The sequence below is a fragment of the Aythya ferina genome (genome assembly GCF_964211825.1).
Source record: "Aythya ferina genome assembly, chromosome: 8".
Lineage (NCBI taxonomy): Eukaryota > Metazoa > Chordata > Aves > Anseriformes > Anatidae > Aythya > Aythya ferina.
This window is the reverse complement of record NC_140304.1, coordinates 12042461-12062328: the sequence shown is the minus strand read 5'-3', so window position 1 is coordinate 12062328 and position 19868 is coordinate 12042461. Positions and strand designations below refer to the sequence as shown.

The 19868-nt window shown below is 58.7% G+C and overlaps 1 protein-coding gene across 1 annotated transcript; it reads right to left on the bottom strand.

Annotated features, from left to right (window-relative positions):
- Positions 1–3239: 3239 nt before the first annotated feature.
- UCK2 (uridine-cytidine kinase 2) lies at positions 3240–18593 on the bottom strand. Its single transcript, XM_084527200.1, has 7 exons — positions 18331–18593; positions 10248–10407; positions 9262–9358; positions 8597–8739; positions 5806–5903; positions 4165–4213; positions 3240–3654 (listed from the first exon to the last, which is right to left on the bottom strand). The coding sequence occupies exons 1-7, from the start codon at positions 18427–18429 to the stop codon at positions 3515–3517; spliced, it is 786 nt and encodes a 261-aa protein (XP_084383326.1). The 5' UTR covers positions 18430–18593; the 3' UTR covers positions 3240–3514.
- Positions 18594–19868: the final 1275 nt, after the last annotated feature.

The window sequence follows — 19868 nt, the reverse complement described above, 5'->3', positions numbered from 1 at the left end:
GGGTGGTTGGAGCAGATGTTCTTTCCCACCCTCAGTGATTCTATGATTCCATGATTCCATTCACACCTAACTGGTTTTATGACCGTATCCAACCAACAGCCAATTTGAGCTTTCCTCTCACTGGGGGCTTCCACTCTGCCCCCAAGAGGGTTTTGAGGAGAACCGTGCCACGGCTGCCCAGCTTGGACGTGGCTCTGGCCATGGCTCCTTCTCACCGAGACACCCAGGGCACGGCTCAAACCACGGGGGGCTCAGGCCCACCGCCCTGCTGGGCACACAGACCCCCGTGCGGGCTGCAGCGGCAGCAGCAGGCTTCGAGGCTGGACGCTCCAGAGGAAGCCGAGCCCAGGGCAGTTCTCCACCCTGCGAGCCCTCAGCCCTGCCCTTCACTGTGCCTCTTCTGTCGCTTCCAGGGAACGGGCCGGTGGGCCTCAGCTTCCGTGGGGACAGACTGCTGGGGAAAGGGCGCTCTGCATGATTACGCCTTGCGCTGCCGGATGGAGGCCAACGCTGCCGTCATGGTGAGGAGCCTCAAGCGCCTCCGCCAGCTCCGCCTGCAAGAGCTCGGGCTCCCACTGACGAGGGAGAAGGCACAAAACAAGGACAAGAAAAGAAGAGCCCCCTGGAGTACCCCTGGCAACAAGGAGGGTAGCCCTTGGTCTTAGGACCTCCAAGGCCCGTGCGAGGGCAGGCATCACACCGGGAAAAGATGCAGGGGGAAGGAAGTGCCTGGCTAATAATTCTGGCACAGCCTTTTCACCCATCTGACAGTCAGTTCTCTACAGACTGACAGCGAGCCAGTGAGGCAGGACACCCCTCAGCCCTCCGAAGGCTCCGGTGCTGAAGGCACCTCCCCTGACAGCTGGATGCCAACATCGCCCTGATCACCACCCTGCATGGGCGCCACCGACATTGCCGGCTGTCCCCTGGTGGGCTGCCCATACCCAGCCAGCACAACACCAGCGGGGAATCGACATTCATCTCATGAGGGCCTTGGAGGAGAGTCCCCTTTTGCACCCTCCCAGAGGCGCTGCTGGGGCTGCTGGCATCCCAAAGGACGTGGCTCTGCTTCGTTGCTCCACAGAGGACAGCAGGAGCATGCGTGTGCAGTGAGCTGGCTGGGGGACTCCTGGAAATCCCTGCTGGTAGCAGACCACTTCTCCCAGCTGAATAAAGATCATCCATACAGCAACTTGTGTCCTTTGGTACCAAGGGGCTTGGGGCACAGGCACACGGGAGGCAGTGGGGCAAGTGAGGGCTGCTGCGTGTGGGTGTTAGAGAACACACCTGCAGAGGAATGAGGGAGCTGGGCTGGGAGAGAAGATCTGTGAGGTGCCTCTGAGGCCCCAGCAGGACAGACCACATCCCGGCGGGGTGCCCGTGTCCCACGGAGGTTTCCTGGTGGTGCCCATGGCCCTGGGAGGTGGCGGTGGCTGGTGAGTGCCCAGGACTCCGTGGGTTACATCACTCTATCAATCTCTTTTGTAGAGACCTCCAGCTGTCACAGGAGACACTAGTCCATACTAATGCTCCCACATCTCTGTGGCAGCTGCTCAGAGGAACCATAGGCTGTCCTTAGCAGCAATCAGCCCTAGCCCCAAATATTGACCTGCCTATGGGCCACTTCCTATGCAGGCGCCTGTTGCAGCAGTCCCTCTCATAGCTCCATGTCTCTGCTGTACTGGTGAGCACACAACTGGACACAGCACTGCAGTTTGGCCTCGGCAGTGCTGGGAAAGGTCACCTCCCGTATCTGCTGACAATATTTGCTTGAGATCTGTCTTGGCCACTAAAGCCCTGAGGAGCCTCTCCAGAGCTGTAGGGCTCTGGTCCGTCCTACCCGTGGCTGACATGCTGTAGCTGGAATAATTCAGCTAGTGACAGCCCTTTATTATGGCAAAGCTGTCATGCCTCAGGGGGCATCTGCAGACAGTGAGGGGGATGAAGGGCTGATGCCAGCCCCCATCACACACCAAGAGGGAATGTCTGCCCCAGCAGACTTGGGGAGGAATTTCTTTTCTTGTTCTCCTGGTTAAAATCAAAGCTCGTCTTGGCTCGCATTGGGCTGGAGAGCGATGGAGCACTGGGTTTCTGAAGCCTTAAGCTTTTAACCATGCAGAGCAAGAACAATGCTCTGGAAGGAGTGAAAACCATCAGAGAGAGCAAGGCTAAGAGGGTCCTTGCTCCAGGCTTCATGGGATGCCTCTGAGACTTGCTTTTTGATGGGGCAACTCAAACCCAGCAGCATGGGCCAATTGATCTGTCCTGGCTACCATCCCATCACATCCCCTTCCTTCCCTGGCTCCCACCAAGCCCCTGCCCTAGCCCATCTGCCCCCCTTTGCTCTCCAGGTTCTGCAGAATAGCCTCACCAGGCTCTCCTGGGCTACTGCAGCACTACCAGGTTAGGGGAGACTAATTCTCATCCCGAGTGAGTGCAGCCCCAGGCATGACACCGTGGGGACACCACGTCCTCCCCCAGCACACGATGAAGGGACACAGGCCAGGCAAGAGCATGGAGACAGATGTTCGGGAGACTGCTCTACACTGCTGCCCCCACCTCAGGAAGCTTTGCAGCTGCTTTTCAGCACCTATTGCCCCTTTTTTTTTTTGGTAGGGGCTGCTTCTCTCTTAATCGTATCTTACAGACCTGTGGGGTTGAGCCTGCAGCTTGGCTCAGAGTCCCACCACAAGCACAGCCAAGCTCCAGAGGGGCTGTGTCGCCCATGTCCTTTACCCACACAAGCCAGGCAGCAAGGCTGCTAAAGACACCGGCTGCCATGCCCACGACCAGATTCCCAGCCTCACCTGCCAGGTTTTTGCTGGAGAGTGTGACAACAGCCCCCACAGCAGCAGGGGAAGGGGTGTCAGAAACCCACAAGCACAGAGACAGGCGGGGGAGGGATTGCACGTTGTTCTCCCATCTCCCCATTGCATCGTGCAGTGCCTGCCAGCCCAAACCAGGCTGAGTGGACCTGAACAGCAACGGCAGGAGAGGGCAACCACAGCCTAGTCACAAAGTCTGTGTGGCACTGAAGCTGCTCAGCTCATCCCTTCCCTGGGAAGGGGATCACAGCGATAATACAGCAGCTGCTGGATGCTCTTCCTCTTGTCTATGAGGTGAGAGTCCTGACCTCACCTCATAGCATCTCTTCCCATCCCGACCCTCTTCCCAGCCCCCTCCCAGCAACACCAAGCCTGGCAAATACCTGACGGCAAGTAACTTTACGTTATTCTGCATTTACACAAAAATAGAGCAATTCTATATTTATAGAGATTTATAGCCGGTTCCATGCTGGAGGAGTTACTGAGCAAGGCCAGGAGCTGTGGGCGGTCCGGGCTCCCGAGCAGCCGGCTGCTTCTCATTCGGCATTTCCAACATACAAAATTAAAGGCATTCGTCTCCGTCTGGTTTCTTAAATAGATAAGGGGGGAATGAACAGACAGTATGTACAGGGGGGCAGCGGCAGGGCCCCAGCGCCCTCCGCCCCCAGCCTCCCGCCTGCCGCCCGGGGTCAGTGAGGCCGGCTGCTGGACTCTGAGGGCTGCCGCTGGCGGGGAGGAGTGTAGCCGTTCAGGTAGCCGTTGCTCTGGCGTTTGCTGAGTCCTCCGTTAAGAATGTCCTGGATGTGCTGCACGATCAGGTTGATGGCCACTGCGAGCAGAAGGGAGGGAGAGACACCGGGGGAGAGGTTGTGTTAGGAGCGTGGAAAACTAGAGGCAAACTGGAGGCGATGACCCTACTCCCGTTGCCTCCCATCCCACAGTGGGGAGCTGTAAGCCTGCAGTGGGGAGCTGTAAGCCTGCGGGGAGGAGCTGCCTCACTGCCCCTTCCTTCCCTCTCTCCTGGCCAGCGTGGCCAGGCAGGCTCCAAACAGGGGGAGACCTGACCGTCCCTGCACGCCTGGCCCCAGAGAAGCACCTTTCCCTGAGCGTGGGGTGAGCTGGGAGCTGTTTGCCTGCAGGTACTGCACACAGACAGGCTCCCAGGCTCGGTAAGAGGAGCACAAACTCCCAGGCACCGATGCACCAGGCAGGAGCACGGGGCAGGGGTTCAGCTCAGTGCGTGTGAGGTGCCAGGCCATGGGCTGAATCACCTCCGCGGCAGCCCCTGCTACCTCCTACGTAACACCAGGACATAACAGCAAGATCTGGGTCTGCTCACCTTCATTATCTGCTCCTCTGGGAATGATCACGTCAGCATACTTCTTGGTCTGGGAAGAAAGAGAGCATTGTGTTACAAGGAAAGTGGAGAGCCACCCAGCTGGGGCATTACACTGCTTCCTGCGGCAGGTCCCGTCCCTCCCCTCCCCAGGCCCAAACCCTCTGGGAGGTGTGTTGGTGCTGGTAATTCATTTTGAAACCTCTTCTTTGCCTTCTGCTCTGCATTTTTAGGGCCACACTTCGCACCTTGACTTCAGCTTCCTGAGCTCAAAGAAATTCTGGAAAGAAGCACCCCAACAAAGCCTCGTGATCACTCCAGCAGCTGATGCTCTAGGGAACAGCCTCACCCCAAATCCAAGCAGACTTGGTACAAGAGCAAGAGTTGGCATGCCTGGGCTGCATGGACACACAGGGCTGATCTGCTTGGGATGTGGGAGAAGTTTTCTACCAGCAACACTTGCAGAAAAAGGCTGACTCAGGATGCCAGGCCCGGCCTATTTTTGCTGGAAGGTGCCAGTCTCAGTTTCCTCTCCAACTTGTGCCAGCTTTTACAGCTGATCAGCTTCCTGACAGCCACGCTCCACAATCAGCAAGCCAGCCTGCGGGGCCAAGGCTGTGATCTGACACCTCCAGGCACTTCCAGCCCTATCAAACATCTCCAGGACAGGCTCGGAGCTCAGTAACAGCAGCAGTGGGTGCTGAGCCTGCTCCACAACCACGTGGATCTGCAGCCAAGCCCACCACTGGGTTGGAGGTGGGAGCAGACCAGTCCAGAGCTGGTGGGTGGGCACAAGGCAGTTGTTTTCTACCCTCCTTGTTTCACATTTCACCCCTGCAAAGCTTGCTGGGGACCTGCCAGGCACCCAGCTGCTCCTGCCTCCCTGAAAAAGTCTTTCTGGGACTGACACCAACGCTGGACCTTGGAAGCGTGCGATGGCTACACCTGCAAACACGCTCCATCACCTGCAAGGTCTCTGGGACTGCAGTGCTCTCCTGCATTCAAAGTCCCTGCCTGCTAGGCAGCCAGGCTTCCCACCTCAATTATCAGCCCACAAAGTCACTTCCTTGCCCCAGGCAGCCCTGCAACCCTGGCCCCCAGCAAGGTCCATCTGCTCTACGCCTTCACCTCTCGCCAGGTGGGAAATGCGACCTGCAAGGCCACATCCTGCAGTGCAGAGCAAAGGAAGAAGCCCTCCTGCTCCCCCAAGCACCCGGCCAGCAGCACAGGGTGAAAAGGGCTGGCAGGACAGCCCAGAGCAGGAGGCAGGCACAGCGCTCACTGCCCGAGGACGGGGACCTATTCCCCAGCTAGATGCAGGCGAGGATCACCCATCCTCAGCTGGCATCTGCTGAGCTGCCGGGCGCTGGCTTGGCTGACCCCGTGCAGGGAGGGGTTTCTCTCGCCGTGTCTGCCTTCCCATGGGGATGGTGATCTCACCAGGAAGGCAGTGGCTGTACAAACAGTCCCCATCTCGCCCTGCCCTGGCCAGCACTGACACTGACACCCCCTTTATTTTATTTTATTTTATTTTATTTTTTTGCCAGCGCCTGCAGGGAGAGGGCTCTGGCACATGAAACGCTCCTGTCTGACGAGCTGGCCAGGGAAAGGGGCCTTTCTGTGCGTGCTGCTCCCCCTACTTACTGGCAAACAGAACTCCTCGAAGGCAGGCTTCACGAAGGTGATGTACTGCGACAAGATCTGCTCGAGGTCCCTGCCTCGCTCGCTGATGTCTCGTAGCACTGCGGGGGGGAAGCCGTAAAGCACAGTCAGGAGCCTGGATATGGATTTCTCCACCTCCCTTCCCTTCAGCAAGGTTTTGGCCGGCCACCCTGCTATTTTCCCCACGGTCCGTGTTCCTGGAAGCTGCTGCCCACATGTCCGAGCACACCCAGCCCACTTCCAAACCTCCCCAGGAGCTAAGGGCTGGCTGACCTGGCCAAGGGCTTGTCTTGGCCTCCCTCCCTCATCAGCTCTGCAAGCACATGTCCCGCTCTAAGTGCCACCCCAGCCTCAGCCCTTGTGCCTCTCTTCTCCCTCTGGGGTCAGGGCATTCTCCCAGTCGTCCCAGGGGAGAGATGCACAAAGAGAAAAGCTCTGGGATTTGCTGTGTGCTCACACAAAGGCATGCTTCAGCTCAGGTCTGCAGATCCGAGGGGAGCAAAACCCACGCACGCAGCTCTGCCAGGCCTCCTTGTGCTGTCCCCAGCTGAGTGGGACGGGGAGGCAAAGCAGGCTCTCAAAAACAGGGGCTGGTGCCGTGCTGGGAGGAGATCAGCCCAGGAGGAAGCCAGGAGGCAGGAGAGCAAGCTGCCTACTGCTCGCTGTGCCGTTCAGGCCTCGCACCCTGTTTGCACAAGGCGCTTGGGCTGCTGCCAGCTCCGGTCCGAAATCCCTTCAGCACGGGCACGTGCCCCAGTCCAGCAGGAATCCAATCCCCTGGAAGGGTTTGGCCAGCTCAGGCTGCTCCAGCCAGCTCCTTGCCCTCTCTGGAGAGCGGGAGCAAGCCCCAGCACAAACAATACCAAAAAAAAAAAAAAAAAAAAAAAAAGGCAAGGAAAATTAAAAAAATAAAAATAAAAAAAAAAGAGGCAAGACAGAGAGACTTTTGTTTCCCAGGTCCCACACCCTGTTTGTTGGCTGCTCTGGGGCAGGGAAGCAGCACGGCGAGGGTGTACACACTGCACACCCCACTGGGGCAGTGCAGGAGGTCCACGAGCTGCAAGGGCGAGCGCCCAGGCTGCAGGGTGCTCCTGGCAGGGCTGAGCTCTCCTGCCTGCTCCCAGGGCACACCACCGCAGGGCAACGACCCCCCAAATGTGAATCAAGCGCCTGCTGAGTTGTACTTGGCCCCAGAGCCACACGTCGCAGCGAGAGGAGCACGCAGCCCTATCTGTAGGGATCACCCTCTACTCGCAGGGCAGGCCAGTGTCCCAAGGACATGGCGGCACGCGCCCAGAGCCAGCAGGCACCACTCAAATCAGACCTGGAAAACTCACGTGACACCTGGCTCGGTCTCTTTTTTTTTTTTTTTTATGAAGTTGGCACAGGACAGGGCAGCGAGGGAGCTTGGCCAGAAGCAGCTCTGCACGGAGCAGGCTGCTGGAGGCACCTGGCAGATCCGGGCCTTTGCACTCTGGTGGCAGCGTTTTTCTGGGAGAGATGCTAAGAGGGGGGCAGTGCGAGTCACACGTACCCAGCCCCAGCACTGCTGATTAACGGAGCTGCTAGCTACATTTCCAGGAACTTCATCTCCTGCTGCCACCCAGCCCAAAAGCCCATTGCTGCAACTCCTCGGGACTTGTGGGAGAGCAAGATGGCCCAGGGCCATGTCACAACGCAGGATTCCGACTCGCTCTTGCTACAAGCCGCCTCCAGCTACATTCCAGGGACATGATTACACCTTCGGCATCTCACACGCTGGCTTTCCTTTCCCAGCAATGCCAGGGAGACGTGCAGGGAGATGACAGCAGGCCAGCAGACTTGTCACACGGACAGGCAGCTCCCTACCAGGAGGCAGACAAGCTGCCTGACAATGAGACACCAGCACCTCAACCAGCCAGCAGCCCCTTTGCGAGGCTTTATTGATGCTGGGTGGGAGAAATCCCTGAGGATGGCACAAAGTGGCTGCAGCAGGCGCTGCAGAGTGCCATCAGGATGCACATGTGGTCACAGGGCGCTGCAAACGCACAAATGCCTTCGGACAGCTGCTACAGGGCGCTGCCAAAAACACGGGCTGCCCCCTGGCTGGGCTGTGTGCCCAAGGGCCTGCACCGCGTGGTCTGTTTACGGGATAAGGCTCACGCTGCAGGATCTTGCAAACGTGCGTCTGTGACCCGCTAACACGTCTCCCTGCGATGAGTGTGCTGTCACCTCCCCGCATGAGTCACGCAGGAACAGTGGGCAGGGTCAGGGAGGATGCGTAAAGAGCAGCTTTTCAGCAGCACTGATGACATCCCAGCATGGAGGAGGCTGTGCATCTGGCACCAGCAGGGCTGCGGGGCTTTGAGCAGGCAAGACCAGTTCTGGCTCGGCGTGGGACAGTCCTGTGCACAGGGGCTGAAGCACTGGGACACGCTTCTCTTGTCACAGCCTGTGTGGGACCCCTCCTCTAAGTCACCTGCACCCCAGACACGCTGGGGAGGCTGTCAGGGCCCGTCCTGCACCACCTGGTGACATGCAGCCAAGCCAGCTGGAGGTGGGGAGTCCTACAGAGGGGTATTCTGGTTCCTAGGGCTCCTCGCCCTCAGTTTTCACCCCAATGCCAAGGAGCACGGAGACTCCACGCTGCTGTGCTTGCGCTGATCGAGTGCATGAGCACACTCCCCATATGCATCACACCCTCACACACACACCCTCATTTCTCTCACATTTCTGGGAGCCAATTTTAGGCCACATTTCTCTCCCTGCTGCACTGGGAAAGTTCGGGCCTCACCTCTGCGGGACAGCCGGGTGTCTGCATCCGTGTCCACAAAGAGCTTCATGCGGAAGAGATCCCGCACCTCCTGGCTGTAGAAGGCCAGGATGCCTTCAAAGAGCACCACGTCGGCGGGGTAGACGGTCACCGTCTCCTCTTTCCTAGCAGAGGGAAGGAGGAGAGTCAAAATGTGCTGGCAGGGGGGAGAACAAGCCAAGAGGGATGGGGGAAAACAGCAGCACTCCTGCTTTTGCAGGACAAGGAGCGGGGTCACACCATGCCCGACCAACGCAGGCATGCAAAAACAAGCTGAACGCATGCAAGGGAGGAGCGATGGGAGCAAGAGCTGCAAGAACTCTTTTCCTGGCAGTGCAGGAGTGTTTGAGCCCGGAATACTTGTTACAGCCACAAACACAGAGTTTATGGGGAGAGGAAGTGCAGGTGGGGGGCCGTAGCCCTCCTCTGCTGCTGCCTGTGTGTTGCTGGATGGCATCACATGGCCGTGCAGCTCTCCAGACCCCTGGGCTGTGCCTGTGTCAGCCTCGGACCCTCTAACCAAGGGGCCTGGAGCCGTCAGCATGGGAGCTGTGGGGTGGCACAAGCCGGGGGGCGGGCGGTTGGGGCGGCAGGGCCGTGCACCACGCCGCAGCGGAGGTGCAGCAAGGCAGGAGCAGCTGTTGGACCTGGAGTGGGAGACAAAGTCATAGACGGGGATCTGGACCGTCTTCCCTTCCGTGATCTCTTTGAGTGTTTTCACAATCAGCTCGTTGTCAAAGGCATCTGAGGAGAGAGCAAACGTTACCCGAGGTGGCTTCGCACGCCGCTCCGCGCTTAGCCTAGGCAGAGCCACCGGCACCCCGCTCACGGCTCTGGCTGTGTCTCTGCAGGAAAGCCCTGCTTGTCCCACAGGTGCTGCAAAGCCCAGGGCTCTGCTGCTTTGCACCAGCCTGGGATCTGGTCTGCAGGAATCAATACCAGCCTTGTACGGCCACGCTGAGGGCCTGGGTTTGGGAAGGCATCTCCTCCGGGGCTCCGGCCCTCGCAGAGACTGCAGCAGTGTTTCAGCCTTGAGCCACCAGACAGACAGGGCTCTGTTTGCTCAGTGCTTGCTGCCTGCAGCCATTGTCCTCGTGGGGGACGAGGGGACAGTGGCTCTGGAATTTCCCCACCAAGCCTGGGGACAGTTCAAAGAGCCCCTGTTGTAGCAGCAGGGCACGGCCATCCCAGCAGACGGGTTTGCAGGGCAGCTGCACAAGGCGGTTCCCTCCTCGAAGGAGGGACATGGAGCTGGTGGCTCCGGGGAGCTGTGCCAGGCTGGATTTCCCCGGTCCTGACCCAGAAGGGTTTTCAAACCGGGGCATGTTTTTGCAGAGAGAAGAGGAGCATCTTAAGGAGCCTGACAGCTCACAACCTGCCCTTTCTCATCCCAAGCACTCCACCCCACAGGCAGCTCCTTTCCTGGGAAGGCAGAGGTTGTGCTGCAGGGTACACAGGCGGCCCCACCTCTAACACAAGGCTCCTAGCTCCACAAGGCCTTCACTAAGCCACCCACAGATCCCCAGCCTGCCCCAGGCAGAGCCCTGGTGTCACTGCAAGGCTTTTTGCCCGTGGGATGGGGGCTCCCACTCCAGACCCGCGCGGCAGAGCCCCGGTGCCGTTCTCCATTCACCTGGGTGGTCAAAATTGAACTGGCCTTTGAGCGCTTTGGATTTCTGCTCCGAGGTGAGGACCCGGTAGAAGCTGTCTTGGCTCACGATCACCACCTGCTTCTGGCGGTAGTCCACCTCGTTCTGGCCCAGCAGCTGGACGATCTTGGAGCAGACCGAGGACTGGGAAAAGAGCAGCAAAGGGGACAAGTCAGGGGCAGCGGTGTCTGAGCCACGTGGGGAGAATGTCACCAGGTAATGGCACGCATGGGACACCGCTCGCTGGACCTTCAGCCAAGAGTTTGTGGTCCCCTCGAAGGCACAGAGGGAGAAGTGCTTCAAGGGCATCACCACGGGACCCTCTGGTGTGAAAGCAGCACCAAGCAGCATCCCCCCAGCCCAGAAACCCTATGGCTGCATGGCTAGGGACGAAGAAAAAATCTGCAGAGAGGCAGGGCCAGGCTGTCTTCATACCCTAAATACAGCCCAAGATGAAAAGATACCAGGAGGAGAGCCCGGGGACTTTATCAGAGCTCTGCCACAGCTGCCAGGGCTGGGAGGAGCAGCCGCGAGCATATCCTGGTGCCTCTTGGCACAGCAAAGCGAAGGGCACTGCGGAGCCAGCAGCCACACAGCCACGTGGCTCTGGCTGCTGGCACAAGATCCCCACGAGTGCCCCTGGCACGGGGACCGACACCTTGCAGCAGGCATGAATCAGGGCATGGCGTTGGGGACAAACCCCAAAGCGTGCTTCTGTCCCTTCTCCTTAGTCACAGGAGGCCTTGGCTGCTGCCTGCCCCAGCCAGCGAGAGCCCAGGACAGGCTGGGGGGGCACTGCTCTGCCACCAGCATCCCCCCAACTTGGGACGGGGGGAAAAGGGGTGCTCCTGGCACCAAGCTGAGCAGCTTCACCTCCCGCGTGAATCATGCTCACTGCAAACACCCCACTGAGCTGCTGCTGGCCTCAGTCACCACAAATACCCTCTGCCAAGCTCTCTGCTTTGCAGTGAGAGGCTCGCTTGCCTCGGCCTGCCTGTGGCTCTATCCACACCCCCATCTCGCTGCTGGCTCGGCCGTCTGCCCCGTACCCGGCTGGCAGCCCCGGGAGGCAGCACTGGCAAGGGGAAGGAGGAGAGGAAGGCAGGGCTGGCAGAGGTCACAGCCCCGGCAGGCGGAGGGCAAGGCAGTTTGCCTGCGAAGCTGGAAGATCTGACGGCATTGCCGTCCCCAGAGAGCGTCTGTTCCCCTCGGGCCAGGCTGACCTGACTTGGCTGTGACCGCGCCGCGCTGTGAGTCAGCCCCAGCCGCGCTGCAGAGCCACCGAGCGCAGCCAAACAACCGGCCCGGGCTGCCTGACAGCGGTCCCACAGCCCCAGGCAGACGTTCAGGTTGCAGCTCAGGGTCGGGGTCTCCCTGAACATCCCACCCACCTCGGGAGGGCGAGCCCTGCTTCCCCGAGCCACGTCGGCAGCCCTGCCCTGCGCCCAGAACAAAGCACCGCGGCGAGCCGCTGCCAGGCAGCTCCTCAGCACACACAAGCTGCGTGCGTGAGAGAGCAGGAGCCCCCGCTCTGTTTGCTCTGTTTTCCCACTCCCCACATCCTTCTCCAGCCCCACTGCTTGCCCAGCTGTATCCCACAGGGCGTGCACGCTGCCTCTCCTCCGCTTTTCCTCCCTGCGCTCTCTCCCGGACGCCGCTGCCGTTCCTTGCTGCCCGTGCTGACGGCGCAGCAGGGCTCGGCCTTGGCCGCAGCTGCCAGGGACACCACATTTCCCAGGCCCTTTGCAAGTTTTAATCAACCACCTTCCAGCACAGCCTCCAGGACAGATCCCCAGCCTGCAGATCAGTGGGATCCGTATGGATCTGCACCAGAAACTGCTTTCCCCAGCCTGGGGAAGGGAGCAGAGCTCCTTCAGAGCAGTGAAAGCAACACAATTTGCACTCTCCCCTTGGACTTCAGCACACAGATGGACAATAAAATTGTTTCACAGCATCAGGCAGTTCCTCCCAGTCCTTACTCTGCCTTAGGCACGCTCATGCCTTGTCTACTGATCCTGGAAAGCAAGGAGAATCACCCTCATGTTCCACGACACCCAACTTAAGACACCTGATGGTGAGAAAAACCCCAAGAGAAAGTCACCCTCAGCATCTGGAGAGGGGAACACAAAGCCTGGCCCACATATACACCCTCCTGCTGGAGCATATCCCGGCTGTATTCACCTTCTAAAGCTCTGGGGTGGCAAGTGCCCCTTGCTTTGGACCCCTTCCCTTTTCTCTGGTGGGTTTCAGAGAGCTGTGAGCAGCAGCAGACGAGGAAGATCAGAAGGACACCCTGCAAGAATGTCACCGCTGGGCTCAGGGAAGGGGCACACGTGTCACCCTGGTTCCCTGTAGGCCCCGCGGGGGACACAGCGTGCTCCTCCAGCCCAGCAGGCCCCAGGAGGCCTCCCCCAGCCTCTTTGGGGCTGGTAAGAACAGCGTCCGTCCCAGGTCTCGGTGCAGAGGGGTTTTCCCCTCCTTGTGATGACTTTTGGCAGAAACAAAAGCGGTTTGTGACAGGCATTCCCTGATGCCAGCCCGAACGCTCCTATAGCGGGGCAGGCAGCTTTTCCCCTCAGTCGACAAACACCATACGCTAAGGAGGAAGAAAAACCAGAAATGCAGAGGTTACAAATTCCCCTACAAGCAGGAACAGAAACTCCCAGCCTCAGGAAACATCTTCCAAGTAAGTGACGCAAGTGCCCTGCTCAAACCCCTTCTCACAGACCAGCTCCGTGTACATACACGTGGCCGAAGTTAATCAGCAGCGTGAAAACCCACTCCTAAGTGCAAATGGTGGTGGCTGGGCTCTGGGGAGGGCCTGCAGGAGCCCAGGAGGACATCTTAGTCATGCCTTGGCCAAGAATGACCACGGTGGGATGAGGCCGGCCTGGCTGCACTGGTGGGACCCAGGGGATGCGTGGTGCTGACACCCAGCGCCCACCTGAAGGGACAACCTGGACCCCAATTCCTTCCCCTACTATTCCTAACTCCCACCATCAACCACTTCTCCTGGGGGTGAAGAAATTAATTTCTTCCCTGAGAAGCCCAAGAGTGCAGAGGCAGACAGAGGAATGACTTGAGGGAGGTGCAGTGATGCTCTTGGTGAATCCCAACACTGGAACTCTGGGATTTGGGCCCCATCCCAAGTTCTAGCCCTGCTACACGCTTTGAAGGTGAGAGGCACAGCATGAAAGGCCTCCTTGCCTCTGCTCGGCCTCTTCCCTGGCCAGCCACCATCCACACACACCCCAGCCACACGCAGCTTTACTCGTCATGGCCCAAAGCAAAGGCTGGGGCTAATTCACACCCAGCAAGCGCGATGTGCTCCAGAACCTGGTTAAAACCAAAATACAGACAGGACACAGCAGCCTCTGAGGATGCCGAGCAGACCCTTGCCATGCCAGCCACACCACACCGAGGCAGGACTTCCCAGGCACCTTCCATCGTTCTCTGAGCTCGAGCTGGTCCCTAGGAAAGCTGTACACGCTGAGAGGGAGGTCTCTGCACAGCCCAGCTCGAGAAGAGAGCTCGGGGATGTCATTCCTGAGCAGAAGCAGCTGCAGCTCCCCTTGCAGGATTCCTCCTCTGCACCAAGCACACAACCAGCTAGTGTTTTAGGAAGAAGCGCAGCTTTATTCTCCTGGGGAAGACACAGAGGGTGCTGGGGAACAACACCAGCATATTTTCCTGGAAGGACAGAGGTGGTGCACCAGGGAAGGAATCCGGCAGAAGGGTGTTTGGAGCCCTATGCCTCACGTTTAGTTGAAATATATTAATTACATTACATATTTAATTCATATCCACTCATGGCCTATAGCCAGCCACTCAAATACACTTCAGTTGACTAATTCCCCGATATTATTATGCAGATTAGCCCGCAGTCCCCCTTGGTATGACTTCAGATGGGTACTGGGGAGAACGCAGCCAGACAGTGCTGCAGGCACCAGGCAGAGGCACCAGGTGGGACCCTGCGACCTGCAGGATCCTGGCCGGGTGTCCTCATCACGCTTGTGGTTTAAAGTCTCCATTTTGGGGGTCTGGCAGGATTTCCCCTAAGGTCGCATCAAGGGACTGCCAGGATGATGCCCCCTGTAGCACAGGGCATGGCTTCCTTTCCAGACATCACCTGGACTTCTACAGCACTGGGACTGGAAACGTGCTGTTCTCATACCAAAAGGCCAGGCCCCCACCCAGAGCTTTCCCGGGCAGGTTCCCCACTCCTGCCTTTCCCTCTGTGAGCCACAGGCTGAGCAGTCCCGGATGGGGACAGCCAGGTTCCTATTCATTCACACGGCATCTAGTGGGTTCTAGCACAAACAGGTGCACGCAGACACAGAGGATGTGAACACAGACGATGTGTGGGCAGAAAGACAGCCCCCCTAACACAATCTCTCCGAATCCACCTGTTTTTGCTGCAAGATATTCTTCTGGAGCCCGGGGGACAACACCAGAGAGGCTCCCTAGCGAGCTTGCACATACTCAGCCGGCCCCAGGAAGGGCTGACCCATCAAAACACCCCATGTTTCGGGCTGATCAGTGGCTGGCACGGAGCAGTGTTCTACCAGAAGGTTTGACGAGTCTCTAGCACACTCTGACACCAGCGTTTATGAAGTCAGACCTTGTGATCCGGGGCTCCTGCCAGCCACAAAACGTCACCAGGAAATGGTGTTGAGCTGCCACAAGGCTGCCGCAGTCCCTGCGAGTCCTCCTCCAGAGGCTCCTGTGGCTAGCACAAGCCTCTGGATCGCTCCTGGCTCTCCCCTGGGCTTCTCTGCCCAGCATCCAGGTGGTGACACAGTGGCCACGACCCACAGGTTGCTGTGGGGGACCTCAACCCTTGCTAGTGCAGGGGTCTGAGCTCTCTGTCGTACAAGAGGCCCCATGTGGAGAGGGAACTGCTCCATGGGGAGATGGGGGGGACCACTCACTGCCTGGGGACCAAGACACTGTTTGCCCCACCTGCCCAGCGCCTTCTTCAGCCCCTTGTCTGGCTCCAACCTGGCCACGTCGGCCCCAAACAGCAGTTTTGGTGTTCAAAGCAGAAGTGCTTTGAGGATTAGCAGCAAAGAAGACACCTGGCTGAACACACACTGCAGTTTTGGTGCTCCACAGTCTGGAAATTCTTAGGCCTGCATGTTTGAACAGACATTTACTACTCGATGCGCTAATTAAAGACCCCAAAAGCGCAGCCACCAGGCCCCGGTGGCACCCATACTCGGCCCTCACATCATCAAGCAGCCAACGAGAGCACTCAGCCCATTGTAAATCTCTCTTTTCTTACAACCTCCTGCTGGAAGGTAGCGATCAGCACTTCGTCTCGCATCACGTGGGGCCAAGCAATCAATGCTTCAGCCTGGGTTTGAAGAGTTCTCCCCACCCCTGCAGCCACCCCAGCACCAGATGCTGCTGGCAGCAAGCCGGCAGAGCCACGGGGTCCCAGCAGCTCAGCTGACGTGGGGACACCTGAAGGCCTCGAGGAGACATCCTGACATTTTCCAGCTCATCCCAGTAATCACCTTGCTGAGCTCCCCTCCAGCCTGGCTGCCTGCCTCGCGTGCGGCGGTGCTTTGTAGTCAGGAGTCTCTCGTGGGAGGGAGGGAAGAAGCTGTTAGCACAAAGACCACGGGTAGAAGAAAAGAACTAGAGCTTCAGCAGAACACTTTGAAGGCTTTTAGCATGAACAGAAATGCTACCACCAGCCCTGGGAATCCCTCCGAGGGAACGAGGCGGTTGCAGTCCTCTCTGGTTTTGGCACAGGAGGGGGTCTCAATGCCAAGTCATCTCCTCCACATCAGACGGCAGCACGCTTTGCCTGTGCTGGACATGGCTTGGATTTAGGGGGACAAAGGGAGAAGCTGTGTCTCCCACCAAGCTTTTGTGAGGAGCCACCACAGCTCTGGCACTGCCCTCCGAGAGGCTGCAGCATGACAGCCTGCCCAGCACCTCTGCCGCTCCCCGATCATCCTCCCCGCACAGTCCAGGTTTCTTTCAAGGCCCAAATGCAGGAGGATGCCCATTTTCCTACCTCCTACCCGAGTCCTAAAAGTTCCTCAAGCCTCTCTTGCTCACTAGGGACCAGCAGTCAGCATTTGGATTCAACTTCCCAAATATCTGCCTTTGAGAAATGCCAGCCAAGCGCTGCCCTGAGCCCGCGGGGGAAGGCTCCACGCGACACAGAAAGCTGTGGCAAGCTCCAGACAGGCTCCCTGCCTTCCACAGCCCCGCAGAGGGACGTGGGGGGACCGCGGAGCATTTTTTCCCCATCTCAGACTCAACAAAAGCAGCAGTGGGAGGAGCTGGGGGGGGGGCCCTCGGCCGGCAAACACCCTCCGTTATCTTGGGGCTGGTGCGCTGCCAAAGGGGTGTGCTGGGACAACAACCCCCAATTGGTGCCAAGGCGGGTCGCAGGGATTTTGTCGCCTTCCCGGTGGGAAAGGTGCCTGCTTCGCTTTCCCTCCAGGAGCCTTGTGCTCCTGGGGGCCAGATGGGAGCCGCTCTCCTCGCCTCTCCCTCCACAGCGGCCGCATCCCAGCGCCAACCGAGGTGCCCATGAATGTGTGCAAGCCCCCACTCTTTTCTCCCTATTGCTTCTCCTTGAGCCAGCTCGCTTTGTTAAGAAAAATATTTTTCCAGGTTTATTTTTGGCAGCATATTTCTCGCGGCCTTTTCCCACAAACTTCGTGCTGGTCTGCTGGACTCCCTTCAGCCGGGCAGCCCCGCACTGAGGTTTTTAGCAGCCAGCAAGCACTTGGAGGGGGGGAATCAAAGCTGAGAGACAGGAAAAGCCAGCTAGCACATCTCTCTAGTTAGAAAGAACCATTTCCCTATTTTTTTTTTTTCTAAGGCAGCCTGCTGCTGCTGAAGCATTTCCACTTTGAAGTTGGGAACAACCGCGGCGTATTGTACTGTAATCACTGCTTTTACCTTGTGGGCCAGAGACACGGTGTTCAGAGACATAACAGTTCGGCAGCGCCAGACACAATGTTATTGGGGCAGCTACAGAGAGGCAGCCCCACGCATCAGAGAGCAGACAAACCCAGCGCATTTGAGTCACCAGAGCCCTGCCGCAGGAACAACCCAGCCCCGGTTCCCAGTGGAAGGGATTGCATCCTCCCTCGCCATCCCTTCCCTGTTATATCTGGATTTTTCCTCCTCGCAGCAGGAGCTGCGGTCCAAGAATCAATAGGATCCTCGGCGACACGTTCCGAAAACGCTGCGGTTAGGGGCTGGGGTGCAGCAGCTGGCTTGTGCCACCCTTCGAGACAGAGAGAGGCCCCCTCCGAACACCACCGAACCCAGACACCGGGCTCTGCCTCCATGTGGCGGCCCACGCTCAGTCCCCTCAGCAAGAAACATCTCAGGGGTGCTTCTACACCCAGGGGTGCTCTCCCCTTTTAATAAAAAAAAAAAAAAAAAAAAAAAAAAGAAAGAAAGAAAAGGGCAGGTAGAATTTCTGCGCTGGGTGGATGGGTCAGCTGTGGGTTTGCTCTTAAATAGGGGAAAAAGATGAAAAAAAAAAAAGTATATTTTTTCTAGTATTGGGACAGAAAGCGACCTGCCAGGGGCTGAGCACAGAGCAGGGATTCCCCGCAGCCCTGCGGCTGGGGTGCAGCAGCCCCCCGGGCACACCCGCAGCTCGCCCCCCAGAGCCGGGGGGAGCGGGGCCGTGAGTCAGCAGCTCCCCACCAACTCCTGCACGAGCCCCCCCCGCTTAAAAAAAGACGAAGAATCACACAAAACCCAAAGAAAAAATAAAAGAACCGGGGATGGGGGAGGGTAAAACACCACGGGCAGCCGCACCGCTGCCGGCCGGGGGGCTGCAGGAGGGCCGGGAGGATGGGGGGAGCAGCAGGATAAGGGGGCAGCAGGATGGGGGGCAGCAGGATAAGGGGGCAGCAGGATGGGGGTGCCCGCTCGGAGCCCCCCTCCCCGCCGCGGTGTCCCCAGCACGGGCCCGGCCCCGCAGCGCACGTGGCGGCGGCGGCGGCCGCCCGGCCCCGGCCCCGGCCCCGCTCCGCTCCCGGAGCCGCTCCCGGAGCCTCTCCCGGAGCCTCCTGGGCGCACCTTGCCGCTGGCCGTGCCGCCGCTGACCCCGATGAGGAAGGGCTCTCCGCCGCTGGGCTGCCCCTGCTCCTCCAGCCGCTGCTCGCTGTCCCCCGCCATCCTCCCCTCTCTCTCTCTCAGCGTGCTCCTGCGCCGCGCCTCCCTCCGCCTTCGCTTCTCCTGGCGGGGCTGGATTTATCTGATGAGTCAAGGGCCTTCCTCCCCGCCTGCTGCTGCCTCACATCCCCGGCGCTGCGGCTCCCTGCCAGGTGCCTGCCGCAGCTGCACATGCTCCGGCTCCCGGCCGCGCCGCCACCGCGCCTCCCTCCCCCCCGTTCAGCCCCGGGGACAAAGGCGAGGCGGCCCCCGGGTCCCTGCCCCTCGGCCCCGGGGGTTGTCCCCAGGGGAATGTCCCTTAGTGCCTGCCCCTTAATGCCTGCCGTGTCCCTTAGTGCCTGCCCGCGTCCCTCAGTGTCTGCCCTTGTCCCTTACTGCCTCTCCCCAGGGTCTCCCCCCAGTGTGTCTCAAGCTGGTGTACCCCACAAGGTTTGTCCCCCACCCCTACCCCAGCTTCTCGTCCCCCCAGGATGCTCCTTAACAGCCCAAGGCTGGGAATAAAGGTGGTGCTCGAGGCTCTGGTAAATGGGAGCAGGCCCCGAGGAGCCTCAAGCACCCCAAAAGCCAAGAGGAAAAGGAGAAAAGGCCCAGCGAGGTGTAGGGTGGGGGCCACACGGGTGGGTGCGAGGTGCTGCATTGAGGTGGGAGCAATCCGGTGTGAAAAGGCAAGAAAGAGGGGAACCTGCTGGCTGGCAAAGCCCTCCGCTGATAAAGATCCGGGCGCAGCGGATCAAAGAGTCGATGCCGTGCCGCTGTGAACAAGGCAAACATCCCGCTGGGACACAGAAAACACAGGCGGAATGCAGTCGCTGGCCCTTGGCTCGGCACGAACGCCTCTGGGTACCGCGTTTTGGGAGAGATGAGGCCTGACGGAGACACGGAGCCTCCAGCAACAGGCAGAGGTCTGGTTTCGCAGAAGGACCACAGGAACTCTGGGTTTAGGCTAGGGATGAGACGGCTGAGGGAACACATGACACACACTTCAAAAATACATAAAGGGACATCACAGACAGCAGGGAAGACATTTCTGCTACCCGCAGGGACCAGAACAAAATGTTGCCAGCTCAAATTCAACAAGGGCAATTCAGGATAGATATTAAGGGACGTTTGCTAAATGTGAGAGTGTTTAAGTCCCCCACTAGGTTGTTTAGGGATAATAAGGATTCTTCACCACCAAGGATTTAAAACAAACAAACAAACAAATAAAAAAAAACACACTAGGCAGGTTCCTGTATAGAAATTTTGATTTGAATTTTGATCCTGCGTTGGGGCAGGGGATGGCCTACGCAACACACTGAGATTCCTCCCAGCCCCATCCATAAGATGAGGAGGTTTTGGTGAGGTTTTAGCTTCTTCCAATTCAATACAGTGCTGTGGAAACATCTGCCAGATGGGGTCCCACATCCCAGCCTTCACCACGCAGAGGACAGATGAGGAGAGGA